General features: G+C 36.7%; 1 protein-coding gene across 2 annotated transcripts in view; it reads left to right on the forward strand.

The window, feature by feature from the left end:
* The first annotated feature begins 1419 nt into the window (after nt 1-1419).
* Nucleotides 1420-16341, forward strand: part of LOC113517183 (protein daughterless) — a 162282-nt gene continuing 147360 nt past the window's right edge. For both annotated transcript variants that reach the window (XM_052898388.1, XM_052898389.1), the window contains exon 1: nt 1420-1569. In XM_052898388.1, the coding sequence (XP_052754348.1) occupies nt 1488-1569 (82 nt within the window). In that variant the 5' untranslated portion in view covers nt 1420-1487. The remainder of the gene's footprint in view (nt 1570-16341) is intronic.

The following is a 16341-nucleotide window of genomic DNA, read 5'->3' on the forward strand; positions in this document are numbered from 1 at the left end:
AATAGTCTTAGTCTTTGAAAACATTTCCATCCCATTAACAAGTTTGTGACAATACATATACTGTTACGTATATGTGGTGTTTGTAAATAAATATTGTACATATTTATCTCATAGCCACTTATCGACATCATTACTTTCTTTTCCATCAAGTAGGTTAATTAAATTGTACATAGATATTTCACCTCTTTCTTTCTTTCGGATTGTGACAGCGACGTTTACTTCTTACATTCATTTCCGCTGTCATTCTCTCCATCTCGATCACTCGCCTCTTACACTTCTAATTTCCGTTTTAATATATTATTTTATACATATTTCTTTATATTTAATATTTACGTTCTGTATATAATATATGTAAATAGATAAAATTAGTTGTTATACTTATTTCCTCTGAACAACAACATTGGTGACCTACCGACCGCAACACGGATCAAGAAAAAATGGAACAACAGACTATCGGAACCGACACATACCAAGTATGCGTCAAGATTCCACCATTCTGGCCTGAAGAACCAGAAGTATGGTTCGCGCAAATTGAAGGTCAATTTATATTGTTAAACATTACGGCCGATAATACCAAATTTTATTACGTGATCAGTCAACTTGATCATCAGTACGTAGCCGAGGTGAAAGACATTATCGTATCGCCACCACCTTCGGATAAATTGAAATCAAAGTTTATTAAGCATCTTACCACATCTAAAGAACGTAGAATTAAACAATTACTGATGCATGAAGAGCTCGGTGATCGGAAGCCTTCACATTTCTTGCGTCACCTGCAGAGTCTCGCTGGTCAAGCTGTAAGTGAAGATCTCACGCGTATGATTTGGTCGAGTCGTCTACCTTCAAGCTATTGTCGCCATGCAAAAGGACAGTCCGCTCGAAACCATTGCAGGCCTCGTTGACTACGTGCCCGACATTACACCACCTACCATTGCTCAGGTAACATCAACAGTACTGGAATCTACCTTTAATACTATGTGCCGTAGAGTAGAGGAGTTAACAAGCCAAGTAGAGACGCTGATTCTAAAACAACAGGAGCAGTCTCGTTCAAGATCGAAAGACCGACCGAACTGTTAGAATGTCATATAAACTCGATGAAAAGAGAAAAATTCATGTACCATTTTCACCTAAACAAATTAAATATTGCTCTTATTTAAGCTGAACTCAAATAATCAAGTTACCCGTAACTTGCTTAGATTCCGATAAGACAGCATTATTTTCCTATAAAATAGATCACAAGAAAATCTTTAAAGGTCAGTTGATAAAATATATTGGTAATCGACTAAGATTTTCAGTTTCTTCCTCCTTCTGTACAATTGTGAATACACAGATATTTACAAAGTGCTCTTCCGTAATTTTGCGTAATGTCCATATTAAAAAATATTACCTATACTTTACCAATAGGATTCAATAGGATTCCAATATTTCTGAACGATCGCAATTTTGAGCTCTATAATCTATGCTTTATTTGGACAGTAAATTCCAAAATGGCGACGAGCGATGATGAGCCTATGCATTTATATGAAGTTTTTCAAAACTGTTTCAATAAAATAGCAAATAAACAACAAGGTGAGTGAGAAATTGCATACCTTGGCTCGTCTCGCGTTTCTCGAATGGACTGTTATTGTTCTGTGAAGTGTTTCATTGTGAAAATCAGCCAAAGTGTTCGCGTGTTATGCCATTTCTGTGTTGGAAATCAACAGCATTTTTTAAAAATACAACAAAAAAGTGCCGTTTTCGGCTTGGAAACATATACCAAGCTACTCTCCAATGAACAACGCAAGTATTCTAGTGACATACGTGCTCTCATTTCGCCATAAAACTGTATAAAAGGCTATGTTTTGATCACACACTCGATTGTCAAATGTGGTCGAACCATTGTGCTAAGCTACAGTTGAATTTCAGAGCAAACGTAAATGTTTCAATACTTATTATTTACTTTGACGTCCTCATTGCTGTACCAATTAAATCAAATAATAGCAATACAAAATAGCAATCGTATTTTTTCCAATAAGCGAATTATTGTAGTTACGATTTAGTTAGCTTGCCATATACAGTGCAGTTTTTTTCATAACAATATCAATGGAAACTTGTATAGTTAGTCGAGACGTGTTGTTGTTACTTCGTGGAGTTTAACTCGCAAATTGCCGTTTTTATGGTCTCTTTATAGGTATGTTTATAGAATGAATTTGTTTATTTACACGTACATCGCGTGTTGTATAGATTCTAATTCGACTTATTATACATACTAGTAGTCTGTGATATATGATTTGATATAATTAATATAATCACTTATTAAGCCTATTCTTTCTCTCTTAATTGAATTTATCAATAACTAAGTACTTTTAAAGGTCTATCCATAACAACCTATTAAAATCCCATTGTTGAGGAAGGGGATTGATATTAACGAAAATTGGCAACTCTATTGCTAGCAATATACTCTGTCAGCTGGTCTTTCACTCAATCCCTTTTGAAAAACATTCATTTCTAGTGACTTGTCACAATAGGCTAAATAACCAGCCTTCATTCTATCTGGTATTATCCTTTTGGGAACCCAGCTGGCATTCAATTTCCATACTTTGAAAAAAAGGATATAGCCTAATACTATGCTGGCCTTTTTACACCTCATATTATACTCTTGTATTTTGATTGCTTTTGATCTAAATTATTATTGTTAAATTATGAAATTTAAATATTCATACTAAAATAATGTTTTTCTACCCTTATCCCAATTATTATTTGGGGTTGACATAATATGTTCTTATCCATATCACATAAAGATTTGGCCTATAGTTTTATGACTGGAATTTTTTAATTATTAAATAAATTGAATATTTATAATTGATTAAATAAATTAAAAAAAGTCTAAATTTAGAAATGAAATGAGTAAATTAGAATCAAAATTAAAAGTGGTAGCTTAATAAGAGTCTTATTAGATATTATTATTAGATAATTAACTACCTATAACTGAATTATTAAAATAGATACATTAATCAGGTTGTGTTTAAAATGTTGTAGGTGATATAGATATTGGTGTTATCTAAATGATATTAAATCATCCATCCATTTAATTTTAATGCCTTAAAATGTTATTTTCATACTTTCCTGTATGACTTGCATTACATTTTTAACAATTAATTGTAAATGTTTGAAGGCAATAATTATTTTTTCTGGTATAAATATAAAACTAGTGTATTGTGAGTTGAACTCACACAGTGGGTTCCCTACATTAATGTCAGATAATGTTACCTTGTGTTTTTCATATGAAATATATATCTAGCATTTATCAACATTGATACTACAATTCATGTTTTCTTATTGTGGGTAATAGTTGGTATTTGGAAACTCTATGATAATTTCACTAATACAAAACATTCTTTTATTTTTCCTGTGTGTGATATTTACTTGTATCTTTATAATTTTTTTAAATATAACTATACATACTTTATAATCTTTATTAAATACTCTCTCTCGTACTTGCTGTGCCCAACAGGGTCCATAATTGAAGTTGTTATCTACTAATTATTTTATGGAATGCAATAAGAAATAAATTTACTTAACTAGAAGTTTTGTTCTTTTTTATACAGAGTTAAGCTGAAATTGTTAGTGGTCTAAGAATCTATGAATCTGCCTGTGTTATAAAACATTATTATTATTATATCATTCATTAACTGTCCACTGCTGAACATAGGCCTTCCCCATAAAAGGAGTTTTGTCAGTAGTTGCCACACTTGGCAAGCATGTTAGCAATCACAGTTAGACATTGGGGATGTTTTAAGCGAGATGCTGCTGTCCAACACTCAACCATTAAGTTTCTTTAGTCTCCTCTTATGACACCCATGGAAAAAGGAAGAGGTGTCCCATTTAATGCTGAGACCACAAGCAAGCTATTAAACATTATTTTTTTTATCAAAATTCAATTTGCGTCATTTTTCACCATATGTTTCTTTGCTCAAAATATTCAGTTCCACTACTAGAACATGCCCTCAAAATGATTGTTAAGGATTTTGTTTATGAACTGCAAAGTAATTAAGTGACACTAAGTATGAATAATACAATTTCATTGACTGTCATCTAAAAATTTGAATCATTGTCATCAGTAAGTGTCTCTGATCACATTACAGAATAAATGGCACAAGGACATGCATACATTGTGCCTATAAAGTTTATTGATTGATTACACCGACTTGTACAATCTGTTTTCAACTGTATGTCTAACCTTTAAGGTCTCCAATCATAAACAACACTCTGTTATTATTTTCTTTTAATTTCTTTTCATTCTAATTGTATTTTAATTAGTAGTTTGTATAATATATATATAGTGATAGGAAATGTAACTCATTTGTTTTGTTGGAAAAATATTTTTGTATAATTTCATAATTATTTCTAGTATATAAATATAATTAATAACAGTTCCATCCATTCTATTCATAACAATATACTACGTTCTATTCCCGACTTTATCTGCATGGGATAATTTTGTTTTTTAATAGATGATAATGGAATGGTAACCTGTGCTATTGGTATACACTGGGGGGGCACCAGTGAGGGATGACAGCTGTTAATGAAAGCAGGTCAGCCCATCGTGATGATTTCCAGGGGGAACCACATGGAGGTCGACCTGACAGGGTGTATTGCTAGCAATAGGTCAGTTAGACCCCATTACCAACAATCCGTTTCCCCCCTGCGCTAAAGGTATACGCTGGCAGGGCACCAGTGAGGGATAATAGGTGAGGATGAAGCAGGTCAATTAGCTCGTAATGACTAATTGAACGATAAATGACAAACATCATGATGGTTTCCAGGGGAACCGCATGGAGGTCAGCTTGATATGGTATATTGATATCAATGGGGACTAATCTCCCCATTATTAACAATCCCTTCCCACCTAATAAGAGTACTGTATGGAATTTGGTAGGGTTGAAGGATTTTAAGTAAAAGATTCCAATAGTTCTTCTGCTGGTCTTATCTCATGTTGTTTAGATGTTGGTTCTCCTAATCATCCATCTCTAGCAGCTTCTTGTCTAGATCGTCATTGGTTTTTTTAATACTGGTTTTTGGCTGTTGATGCTGGCCACTTATTGATGGTGTATAGAGATAAAACATACACCAGTTATAAAGTTAGATCTTCAGGAATACAACTGTAAACTGCATCCAATTTGGTGCGACAGTTTTTGCATGATGCCGGAACAAATAGACAGACAGATAGGCAAACAAAATATCTGAAAATGATTGTTTTGGTTTCTATTGCTATTATCAATACCTTTCATATACATTTTTTCTTAAATATCTCCCTAAATATCTATTTACAGACACCTTTTAGTAATTTTTTTTTGATATTAGATTAGTAATGGATGCCCATTCTGCTTTGGATTTCTTTGTATTTTTACTTGAAATTTGGTAACATTTTTTTTTATGCCATTGAGGTGTCAAACAAGCATACAGCTCACCTGATGGTAACCATTTACCAATGCCTCCGATCAAACTGTTTATAATTACTCCTCTCCATCCAAAGGTTGTCTGGAAGAGATCGCTTTTAGCGATAAGGCCGCCCATTGTTTTCTCATTGTGATTATTTCTTGTAATTGTTTATATTTATAACTAGCGGCCCGCCCCGGCGTCGCACGCGTGAACATTTTTAATATTTCTCTGCACTGTTCTGCTCTTATTGATCGTAGCGTGATGAAAAGTATACTATAACCTGCCCAGGAGTATAGAAAATAAATGTACCAAGTTTCGTTAAAATCCGTCGAGTAGATTTTGTTTCTATAGCGAACATAGAGACAGACAGACAGACAAAAATTTTACTGATTGCATTTTTGGCATCAGTATCGATCACTAATCACCGCCTGATAGTTATTTTGGAAATATATTTCATGTACAGAATTGACCTCTCTACAGATTTATTATAAGTATAGATAAGTTTACCATTGTAATCTTTTGGAGGAAACAATAAAGAGTATCTATCTATCTATCCCTGTCTCCCGTCACTATGTAATTTGGTATACACGCACTATGCGAGATGGAGAAGGATATAAGGAGCTTTTTATCGCGGTCACCCGGACGACGTCGCGGGTGATAGCTAGTCTACAATAATAATATATTATTTAAATTATATTGATTATAAATGGGATGAACAGTTGTTGACACAAGTGTTAATCCATATTAATATATGCGGTATAGAACCGACTAAACGTTTTGTTTAGTCGTCCGCTCCGTTACTTGCAATATTTTTGGCCCCTTTTTAACGCGCTGCGGACTCGTGTGAGAAACGAGGATTCTTCTTATAATCAGTTCATGATTTGATGAAAACAAGCTCACGGCTCACCTGATGGAAAGTGGTGACCGTCGCCTATAGACATGAGCAGTACCATGGACATAACAGAGTATACTGTGTCGCCTATGGTACTCCCCGTGCGTTGCCATTCTAGACTTAAAAAAAGGGCTAAAGATATTGATGAAATCTCTTAGCAATGCGCGCGTAATGCGCCTAGTATTGCAGGTGTTTATAAGCTACGGTAACCGCTTACTATCAGGTAGGCCGTATGCTTGTTTGCCACCTCAATGGTATAAAAAAATCGGGAATTAACAGCTGCATCGGTAGCAACATACCCTGTCAGGTCGACCTCCACACAGTTTCCCTGGAAATCGCCGTGGTTGATTTTTATGAAACCTGACATGATGGTCTAACTGACTTGCTTTCATTTTTACCTATCCCTCATCACTGGAGCCCCGCTCGAGTATACTGATAGAATGGGCAGGGTTTTTTTTTAATGTGTGATAATGGAATGGTAACCCCGCGCTATCGGTATACACTGACGGGGCACCAGTAAGAGGTGATAGGTGAGAATGAAACGGCAAATCAGTTAGCCTATCGTGACGAATTCAACGATAAATTAGTCACGATAGTTTCCAGGGGAACCGCGTGGAGGTCGACCTGACAGGGTATATTGCTAGCAATGGGGCTGTTAGTCCTCATTACTAACAATAATTTTCCCCCCGTGCAGGGTTACCATTCCATTATTACCCAACCAAGGGATTGTTGGCAACGGAGAAAAGTGGCCCCATGCGAAATATCTATCCGGGTCGACCTGCACGCGGCTACTCGTGAAAACTATCGTGGTTAATTCTTGATGAACTGGTCGTGATGGGACAAATGAACTGTTTTAATTCTCACCTGTCCTTAACTAGTGCCCCATTTCAAAATAAATATAATGTTAGGTAGACCCTTTATTACCAACAACAATAATAAATAAATAATTAGAGTTAAAACGCCAAGAGAAAAAAAAACAATTCGTTTTGCTGGTTGCCGAAGCCGTCTCAGCTATTGCTATATGTGCACACCTCCAGCGAGATGTACCTATACAGCGCTGATTTTCAGGCGGCCCCTTAACTCATTTAAACATTTAGCAGCGAGACGTAATACTCTCTCTTCAGTCGTACACTCTTGACATAGTGGTCATGGTTTTTATAATGATAGTGGATCGTAGACGAGGCCCTCCTTCGCGATCGAGGTCCTCGCAATGCGTCCCCATCTACTTCTGCTCACAGCCGAACGAGAGCATTCCACAATAGACTGCTGTGTGGCCGTTTTGATGAGGTCAGTCCATCGCGTTGGTAATTTACTCCGAGAACGTTTACCTTGTACCGACGTAATACATTCAAAGAAAAGAAAAATAAAAAATTAGAATTAAAAATGTTATGTTTATAGGCGATGGATACCGGTTTCCATCTGGTGGGCCCCCAGTTTGTTTGCCATTTTAAGTTGTAAAAATTCATTTGTAATAAGCGTGTCATAAGGCTCGGGCGTCGCGTGGCGGCCACTAGCCAGTCAACGCCAATGTCGCTCGGCCTAAAACCACTAAATATTTAACAGCCCGCCATTAATCGATGATTCATTAACCGTCCATTAATTTAAGATATGTTCTCACGCGCTAGATAGTAAAATTGAATGCGTCCGCACTAGGGAGGCACGCGTCCGTTATCGACAGTCGATACTTTTATATATATATAATATATTTTTTATTGCACTTGTAAATTACATTGTTAATGCATTTATAAATATTGTGAGCAAGGGTGGACTTATCTCTGACAGAGATGTCTTCCAGTCAACCCGATACAGTTAGAAAGCATATCGTTAGCGGGCAGCTGTAGTGCTACAACTATTAATATTTAGAATACATAAACAAATATACAGTTAAATAAAATATTAAAACAATAATATATTACATAGATACATATATGTACTATAAATAAATATAATACCTACCTACTTATATTATAAATGTTAAAATAAATATATTACCTTACATTATATATTACCATACCTACTTTAAAATAATTGTGTAAAAAAAAAACGACTACAATTATGGTAAAACTAACTATTTTGATTTAAAAACTAGAACCGATTTCAATAAAATTTCTAAGAGGCCAATTTGTAAATTAACGACGCTATTAAAAAATAAACATCTTGCTATACTAGGTGTTATCTTGCGGAGGTCCATATCACTGGTTATTTGATAAGAATTATTTTGTTTAATTCCGCTACCATCAGTATGTGTGCGACTGCCAACACTCGAAGATTGACCACCACTATTACTAGCAGAAGTTCCACAACCCTTTCATATTAGACTATTCAATTTCTGACTGCCATTTTGTTCACTTAACTCAAGGCTCTGAGCAGCGATCTAATAATTTACCTGAAGATGCCTCATTTAGAGGTGAAATACGTGTCGCAAAACGTGTGTGAACAAAATGGCAGTCGGAGATTGATGGCTAATAGGGAAGATTGTGGAACTTCTGCTAGTAATAGTGGTGGTCAATCTTCGAGTGTTGGTAGTCGCACACATACTGATGGTAGCGGAATTAAACAAAATAATTGTAATCAAATAACCAAAATAAATATGTACATGTACGTATATACACTACATATTTACATTTATTTATATCGCACTATAATTCACGCTATTTTACCCACTCATACATTTTTATACCTCTTTACAATTGATTACCATGAAATTGTATTCTAATCATTGCTGTCAATATCTGAACTGTAGCAACATGGATTTTAATTATTTTATATATCAATTAACCTAACTTTATGGACACTCATTATTATACATGGTTTCTTTCATACATGCACTTATATTACTTGCGCACACCCACTTTAACTTGCCTACCTCGCTTTGGAATTATAATTTTTGTTTGCATAAATAAAATTCATTATTGGCTGTATTTATAAGAGACTTAGCATGTAAGTTGTGTTTTTAAGAGCTATGGATTTTGGTATAAAATAAATAAATAAAAAAAAAACAATAATAATCGATAGTCGTCTCCTCCCGACGTCTTTCTCTCGATGTCTGCAGTTTTTAACAGCGTCTATATTTCACGTCACTAGTCACCCCGTGATTTATATTAGTCCGACCAAAGCTCTTTGTTGATATTCGGCGATTATGTGCATTTATTTTTATACATATACATACTAGCTCCGCCCGCGGCTTCGCGCAGTCGACATGAAAAGTAACCTATGTACTTCCCCATCCCAAGTAGTGCGTCTATGCCAAGTATCATGATAATTGGATGTGCTGGTTTTTTTCCTTAATGTATGAAAATAGAATAGTGCATAAAAGGATAGGAATGAGTCAGGCCGGCCGGGTCATAGTTTCCAGGGCAAAACATGAGGTCAATAGGTCAAAGTGCATTGCTAGTAGCGATTCGTGACTTATCCGACTGAGCAAATCATTCGGAATATTCGAATGATTTTCAAATCATTCGACTACTAATATTAATCGCTAGTAATGAACTTTTGTTTACAATTAAACGACTGAACGCATTTGAGATACATATTATTATAAAGAGGTTAACAAGTAGGTATCGTGAGTTAAAAATTGCTATCGGTGTTGTTGCATAAAAAAAAACACTTCAGTAGGAACGATAGGGAACTTTAATAAATTGTCACACACATAGGGTAGGTCATCAAACACAAGAAAACCTTAATAGCGACTTGTACATTATTAACAACGCCATCTAGTATCTGATTTTAAAAATAAACTTTCTATATAAAATACATTTCTTGAACAACAGGAAAGATTTGTTTTTTTTTTTTTTTTTCTGTGTTTGTTTGTAATGGATTAAACTCAAAACAACTTAACCGGTTTTAATTATTTTATCTATGGAAAGTTACATTATCAGCACGAAACATGCTTACTAATTCTATAAATGTGAAAGTGAGTTTGTTACCTTATAGGGTCAAGGGTTTAACCATTCACTATAAAATTTGGTATACAAGTAACTATATGGGGAGGAGAAGGTTGTAGGCTACTTTTAATCCTGGCCAGTATACATATCCCGGACATGCTTTTTTTTTTTTAATGGGTGATAATGGAATGGTGTCCCCACCCGCGCTATTGATATACACCGGCGGGGCACCAGTGAAGGGTGATAGGTGAGAATGAAGCAGGTCAGTCAGTCAATTCAACAAGAATTGTTCACGATGGTTTCCAGGGGAACCGCGTGGAGGTCGACCTAATAGGGCATATTGCTAGGAATAGAGCTGTCTAACTCCATTGCTAACAATCCTTTTTCCCCCCTTTATTTCTCGGTTTTGCCTAACAGTTGATTGGCGGAGGGAAAGCGATTGTTACTAATAATATCTGACAGAATCATTGCTAGCAATATACCCTAACAGGTCGACCTCAACGCGGTATACCCTGCACACCATCGTGGTTAATTTTTGATGAGTTTATCACGATGGGCCAACTGACCTGCTTCATCCTCACCTATCATCTCTCACTGGTACCCCACCAGCGTATACCGACAGCGCAGACGGGGTTACCATTTCATTGTCATCCACTAAAATAAACAGTTGACTGGCCCGTCATATACGCCGCTATAAACGTAAAGATAATTCTGGAGGGCGGAAAGGGATTGTTAGTAATGGAGACTGAGAATCCCATTGCTAGCAATATACCCAACCAGGTCGACCTCCTCGCGGTTCCCCCTGGAAACTATCATGGTTAATTCCTGATGAATTCATCATGATGGGCTAACTGGCCTGTTTTCATTCTCATCCCTTCACTGGTGCTCCGCCAGCGTATCCCATTAACGCAGGCGGGGCTACCATACCATTTTCACCCATCAAAAAAAAACCGTAAAGATAGCGGGGGAAGGGATTATTATTAATGCGGACTATTAGTCCCATTGTTAGCAGTATACCCTATTAGGTCGTCCTCCACGTGGTCCCTTCTGGAAACCATTGTGCTGAATTCCAGGTTTATTCATCACAATAGATTAACTGTCCTGCTTTTTCATTCTCACCTATCGTCCTTCACTGGTGTCCCGCCAGCGTATACCGTTAGCGCAGGCAGGGTTACCATTCCATTATAATCCATTAAAAGCGTATAGACATGTTACTGTCGCCGTGTGGCAACCCTACACGTGTACAATCCACAAAAACATTGTACTACGCAATCCATCAGCGCGCGCGATTCTCGTCACTGAACTGTCTCGCCTTATACGGACTGTCGCATTAGAGCCCGTTATAAACAGGCCAAGTGATACGCGGCAAGCGCCAGCGGACACTGGCGCGGTAGCGGCGAGGCGGCTTGTAAACCGCTGAAAGACAAATATATTTTAATTGATTTTACACATGATTTAGTCCAAATGACCGGGATAATCGGGTACCAATATTTTTTTTCTTTTTTTTACAACACAAGGGGCAAACGAGCATGCGGCTTACCTGATGGTAAGTGACTAACCGCCACCCATAATTACCCACAACACCAACAGCATTGCAGGTGTGCTGCCGGCCTTTTAAGAAGGAATATGCTCTTGAAGGTTATGTTGTCGTACCGGTTCGGAAATATTGCTTCTAGAAGTTGATTCCAAAGAGTGGTTGTGCGTGGAAGAAAGTGCCTTGAAAAACGCACGGTGGAGGACCGCCACTCGTCCAGATGGTTGGGATGAAACTTTAGTTTGTGGCGTGTTGTACGGTGGTGAAAATCAGCAGCAGGTATCAATCCGAACAATTCTTCAGAGCACTCCCTATGATAAATTCGGTAGAAGATGCACAGAGATGCAACATCTCTACGTAATTTCAGTGGGTCAAGTCGGACAGTAAGGCATTGACTATCAATAATTCGAGCCGCCCGACTTTGAATGCGGTCTAACGGAAGGAGTTGGTACTATGGCGCTCCTGCCCATAGGTGAGAACAGTATTTCATATGCGGCCTGACTTGAGCTCTATATAATTTCAGGCGGTGTTCCGGCATGAAATACCGTCTCACCCTATTGAGCACTCCTAACTTTTTGGAAGCTATCTTAGCCTTCTCCTCCAGATGACCGCAAAACTGGACGTCGCAAGATATATCAACGCCCAGAATTCCTAGACTCGACTTTTTATCAAAGGAAGTGCCTACGACTGAAAAGAAAGGGAGATATATATATTTGACGGAGTTATGAGGTAATAAACATAAAATAATACGTCTGAATTGAGAAACTCCATATTTTTGTAGTCGGTTGAAAATCGGTCTAGGTCTCATGATTTGTGCCGGGCGCATAGATTTTACAATAGATTGACACATTTTAGACTTGTATGAATTAATGTTTACTGCATTATTGTACACTACTCGTCTACAGAATGCTCCTAAATGGAAATATCTTGTCGATAGATATGTATTTAGATAATTATTTTTCATTCCCTCTCTTTGGGAAATAATGATTGATGCTTTTACAAATTAAGTCTTAGCTACAAAAGACTCATAAAGAGGATTTTTTTCAAGTGATTTAAAACAGAAGGAGTTTGACAATTCGAATATATAAATATTTTTTTATGTTTGTCACCTCATAACTCCGTCAGTTGTAAACGGATTTGAAAAATTCTTTTTTTTATTTTAAAGAATACACTTACTGCTTATAGATATAGAAATATTATTAAAATCGCTTGAGGAGTTTTATTTTATTTATTTATTAATTAGTACAAATATGTGTACATGGTGGACTTAATGTTAAAAGCATTCTCTCCCAGTCAACCATAGGGAAGTGTCAGAATACTCGAATGCGGTACTAGTAATTATTGATATACATACATACTAAAATTACATATATAAACGAATAAATATATATGAATAACAAATATACTTACACATATATGATATATACTGTATTATACACGAATTTGGGAATAATATAAAGCACTTATTGCTCGGATAAAAATAAAAAGTGAGCGTGAACGCTTTTTTTGAAAGACGGTTTAGTCGGTAGTCATAATTGAAGAGTAAGGAACGAAGGTTTCGTTTTAAATTCAAAATAACTGGTTTTGACTTTTTCAATTGCAGTTGACTTTTTATGGAAACAATCTCATTTGCGGAGCAAAATGTATTTACTTAAATGTATGTTGATTAAAATTAGTGATTACTAGTTTATACCCGCGACTTCGTCCGTGTAATTGGGTCACGTGATATGGTCATTGATCGGAATAAAAAGTAGACTATATCCTTCTCCATCCCATACAGTATTATTATTTTAGCCGTTAACTGTCCACTGCTGCGCATAAGCCTTCCCCATAAGAAGAGTTTTGCCAGTAGTTGCCACGCTTGACAGGCGGGTTAACAACCGCAGTTAGCTTTTTAGAGATGTTTTAAGACGGACAGTATATGTATATCAAAATTTCATAGTGATTGGATAATTAAGCTATTAGAGTGCAAAGAGGCAACACACAAATTCACGACCACATTTATAATATTAGTGGGGAAGGATTCATGCGAGCGAAGTCGCGAGATATAGTTAGTTTTGTATTTACTTTGGCAATTTTAGAATCTTACAGAATTATACTTTCTCGTACTATGTAAATAAATATCTCGTAGTAGATTTAAATCAACCTGTATATAGTATAACACTGCCAAATAGGGTGTGTCACGCCGCGCGCGCAACTAGTACATGCATGATATTAATCATAAGCGGAAGGTTGTCGTGGCTCCCGCTGTGACCGTCACACCGTGAGACTGGAGCCACAGTGTAGGAACTACCAGTGGTACAATGCATTTAGCAAGGGGGAAAGGGATTGTTAGCAATGGCGTTTGACAACCCCATTGCTAGCATTGTACCTTGTTAGGTCGACCTCCACGTGGTTCCGCCTGGAAACCATCGTGAACAATTCTTGTTGAAATCCACACGAGGGGCTAACTGACCTGCTTCGTCCTCACCTATCATCCTTCACTGGTGCACCGCCGGTGTATACCGATAGCGCGTGCAGGGTTACCGTTCCATTATCACCAATTGGTTGGACCCGAATGGTTGTAGGACAATAAAATCAAAAACTAGACGTGTTCTTTGGTCGATTGTTTTTTTTTTTTAATAGTTGATAATGGAATAGTAACCTCTTCTACGCTGTCGGTATACGCTGGCAGGGCACCAGTAAAGATCAATTAGCCCATCGTAACGAGCACCACAAAACTTGACTAGGATGGTTTCCAGGGGTGACCGCGTGGAGGTCGACCTGACAGTGCTGGTAAGTTCTACTATTAACAATTCCAATTGTAGTCCACATTAACAAGCCTTGAGCCGATACAGCCCAGTCGCGGCTGTATGGTTTTATGAGTGCCATTGGATCGCGGCCGAGGCCACGCTGCCCTATTCGATGGTAATAAGTTCGTATGTCCCAGTCGATATCGTTTTGTTCGGTCTAGCTAGGTTTACCATATTCAAAGATAAAATTCAGGACTGTTTTTATTAAAATTTTTAGATGCTTTTTATTGCAATTGTAGTTTTGTCGGGTTTATTTTTATATTACTCGTATCCTGCGGCTTCGCCCACGTGAATTTCTACATGAAGTATCCTATGTGTTAAGTTAGGATATAACCTACTCGTGTACCAAATTTCATTCAAATCTGTTCAGTATTTTTTGTGTGAAAGAGTGACAAACATCCATGTATCTATCCATCCGCTGTTACAATCTTTTAATCAAATTTATAATATTAGTAGAATATTATTTACATATACTTAACTAAGATTTCGTTTAACTAGTGTACAATAAATGTAAAATACATATAATCTGTAATACATTGAGACTTGACATTGATTTGTATTTTTTTTTTTTTTATACAACTTAGAATGGCAAACAAGCTGACGGCCCACCTGATGGAAAGTGGTAATCGTCACCTACAGATATGAGCAGCACCATGGACATAACAGAGTTTACTGTTTCGCCCATGATACCCCCCATGCGTTGTCATTCCTTAGGACTCAGACGTTATTCCTCTGTACCCAGTAAATTCACGCCATATCCCACCCTTCAAACCTAAACACAGCCATGCAAACACAACTGCTTCACGGTTGAAACACGAATGTGACAGAGGTACCCAAGCACACGACTTTTGTACAAAGTCTCCCTCTGGTAATTGTTACTGGCATCACATGTAAAATGTAATTATTAATCTTATTTCACTATACTGGGCAGGTACCTATTGAAATTTATTGGTTTTAATTTAATATACACATACACGCACACATACGTACACACACACACAAAAGCGCGCGCGCGCGCACGCGCATACGCACACACGCACACGCACACCTTCCAGATTAAATTATAATTAATTATCTCTGCCTATAAATTATATTTATTACATTGAATTCACTATTACAAGTACTTAGTAAGTAACCCTGCGGAGTGAGGCCCTGGCGACCTGTTATACAGGTATTCTTATACCTATCTCAGGCACCAGTCTCTCACAATTATATTTATAATTTGATTACCTTAATATAAACATGTCTCATTGTATTTCACTGTGATGAATTGTGAAGAGAAAATAAATCTATTTTTATTTAATTATTATTATTAATTCTATTTTATATTTGACATTAATTTTGTATAGTCTTTATAATTAACAACATCTTTTATCTCTCTTTTTTTTGTATATGTCTATATTTGTTATTATTTGTGTGCTGTAAGTAATGCAAATAAATTATCTATCTATCTATCCTTATTTAATTAATACATAATTTTGTACGCCTACAATTTTAAGGCAATTAAATAGACGCTAAAAAATTCTGTCACGTGGCGTATATTATGTTATGTACTCGTCCATTTCATTTCTAGATTATTCGCTGTCGGTCCTCTTGATGACAAGTTCTGTTGTAACCGTCGGTATAGACGTAAACGGCGCCATGAATGTCATAGTGCGACACTGCTATAACACGTGTGTTGTTCCTGAAAATAAAAAAAAAAATCAGGACTTGTCCCTATAAATTAGTGTGGATGGTGACCCTACACTGATAAACACTATAATGCGCTAATTGCGCCGCGGCGACGCTGCACTGCGTATTTCTCTTACAACGTAATCT

Source organism: Galleria mellonella, unplaced genomic scaffold (assembly GCF_026898425.1).
Source record: "Galleria mellonella isolate WM207_F2 unplaced genomic scaffold, CSIRO_AGI_GalMel_v1 utg424, whole genome shotgun sequence".
NCBI classification, from domain to species: Eukaryota; Metazoa; Arthropoda; class Insecta; order Lepidoptera; family Pyralidae; genus Galleria; species Galleria mellonella.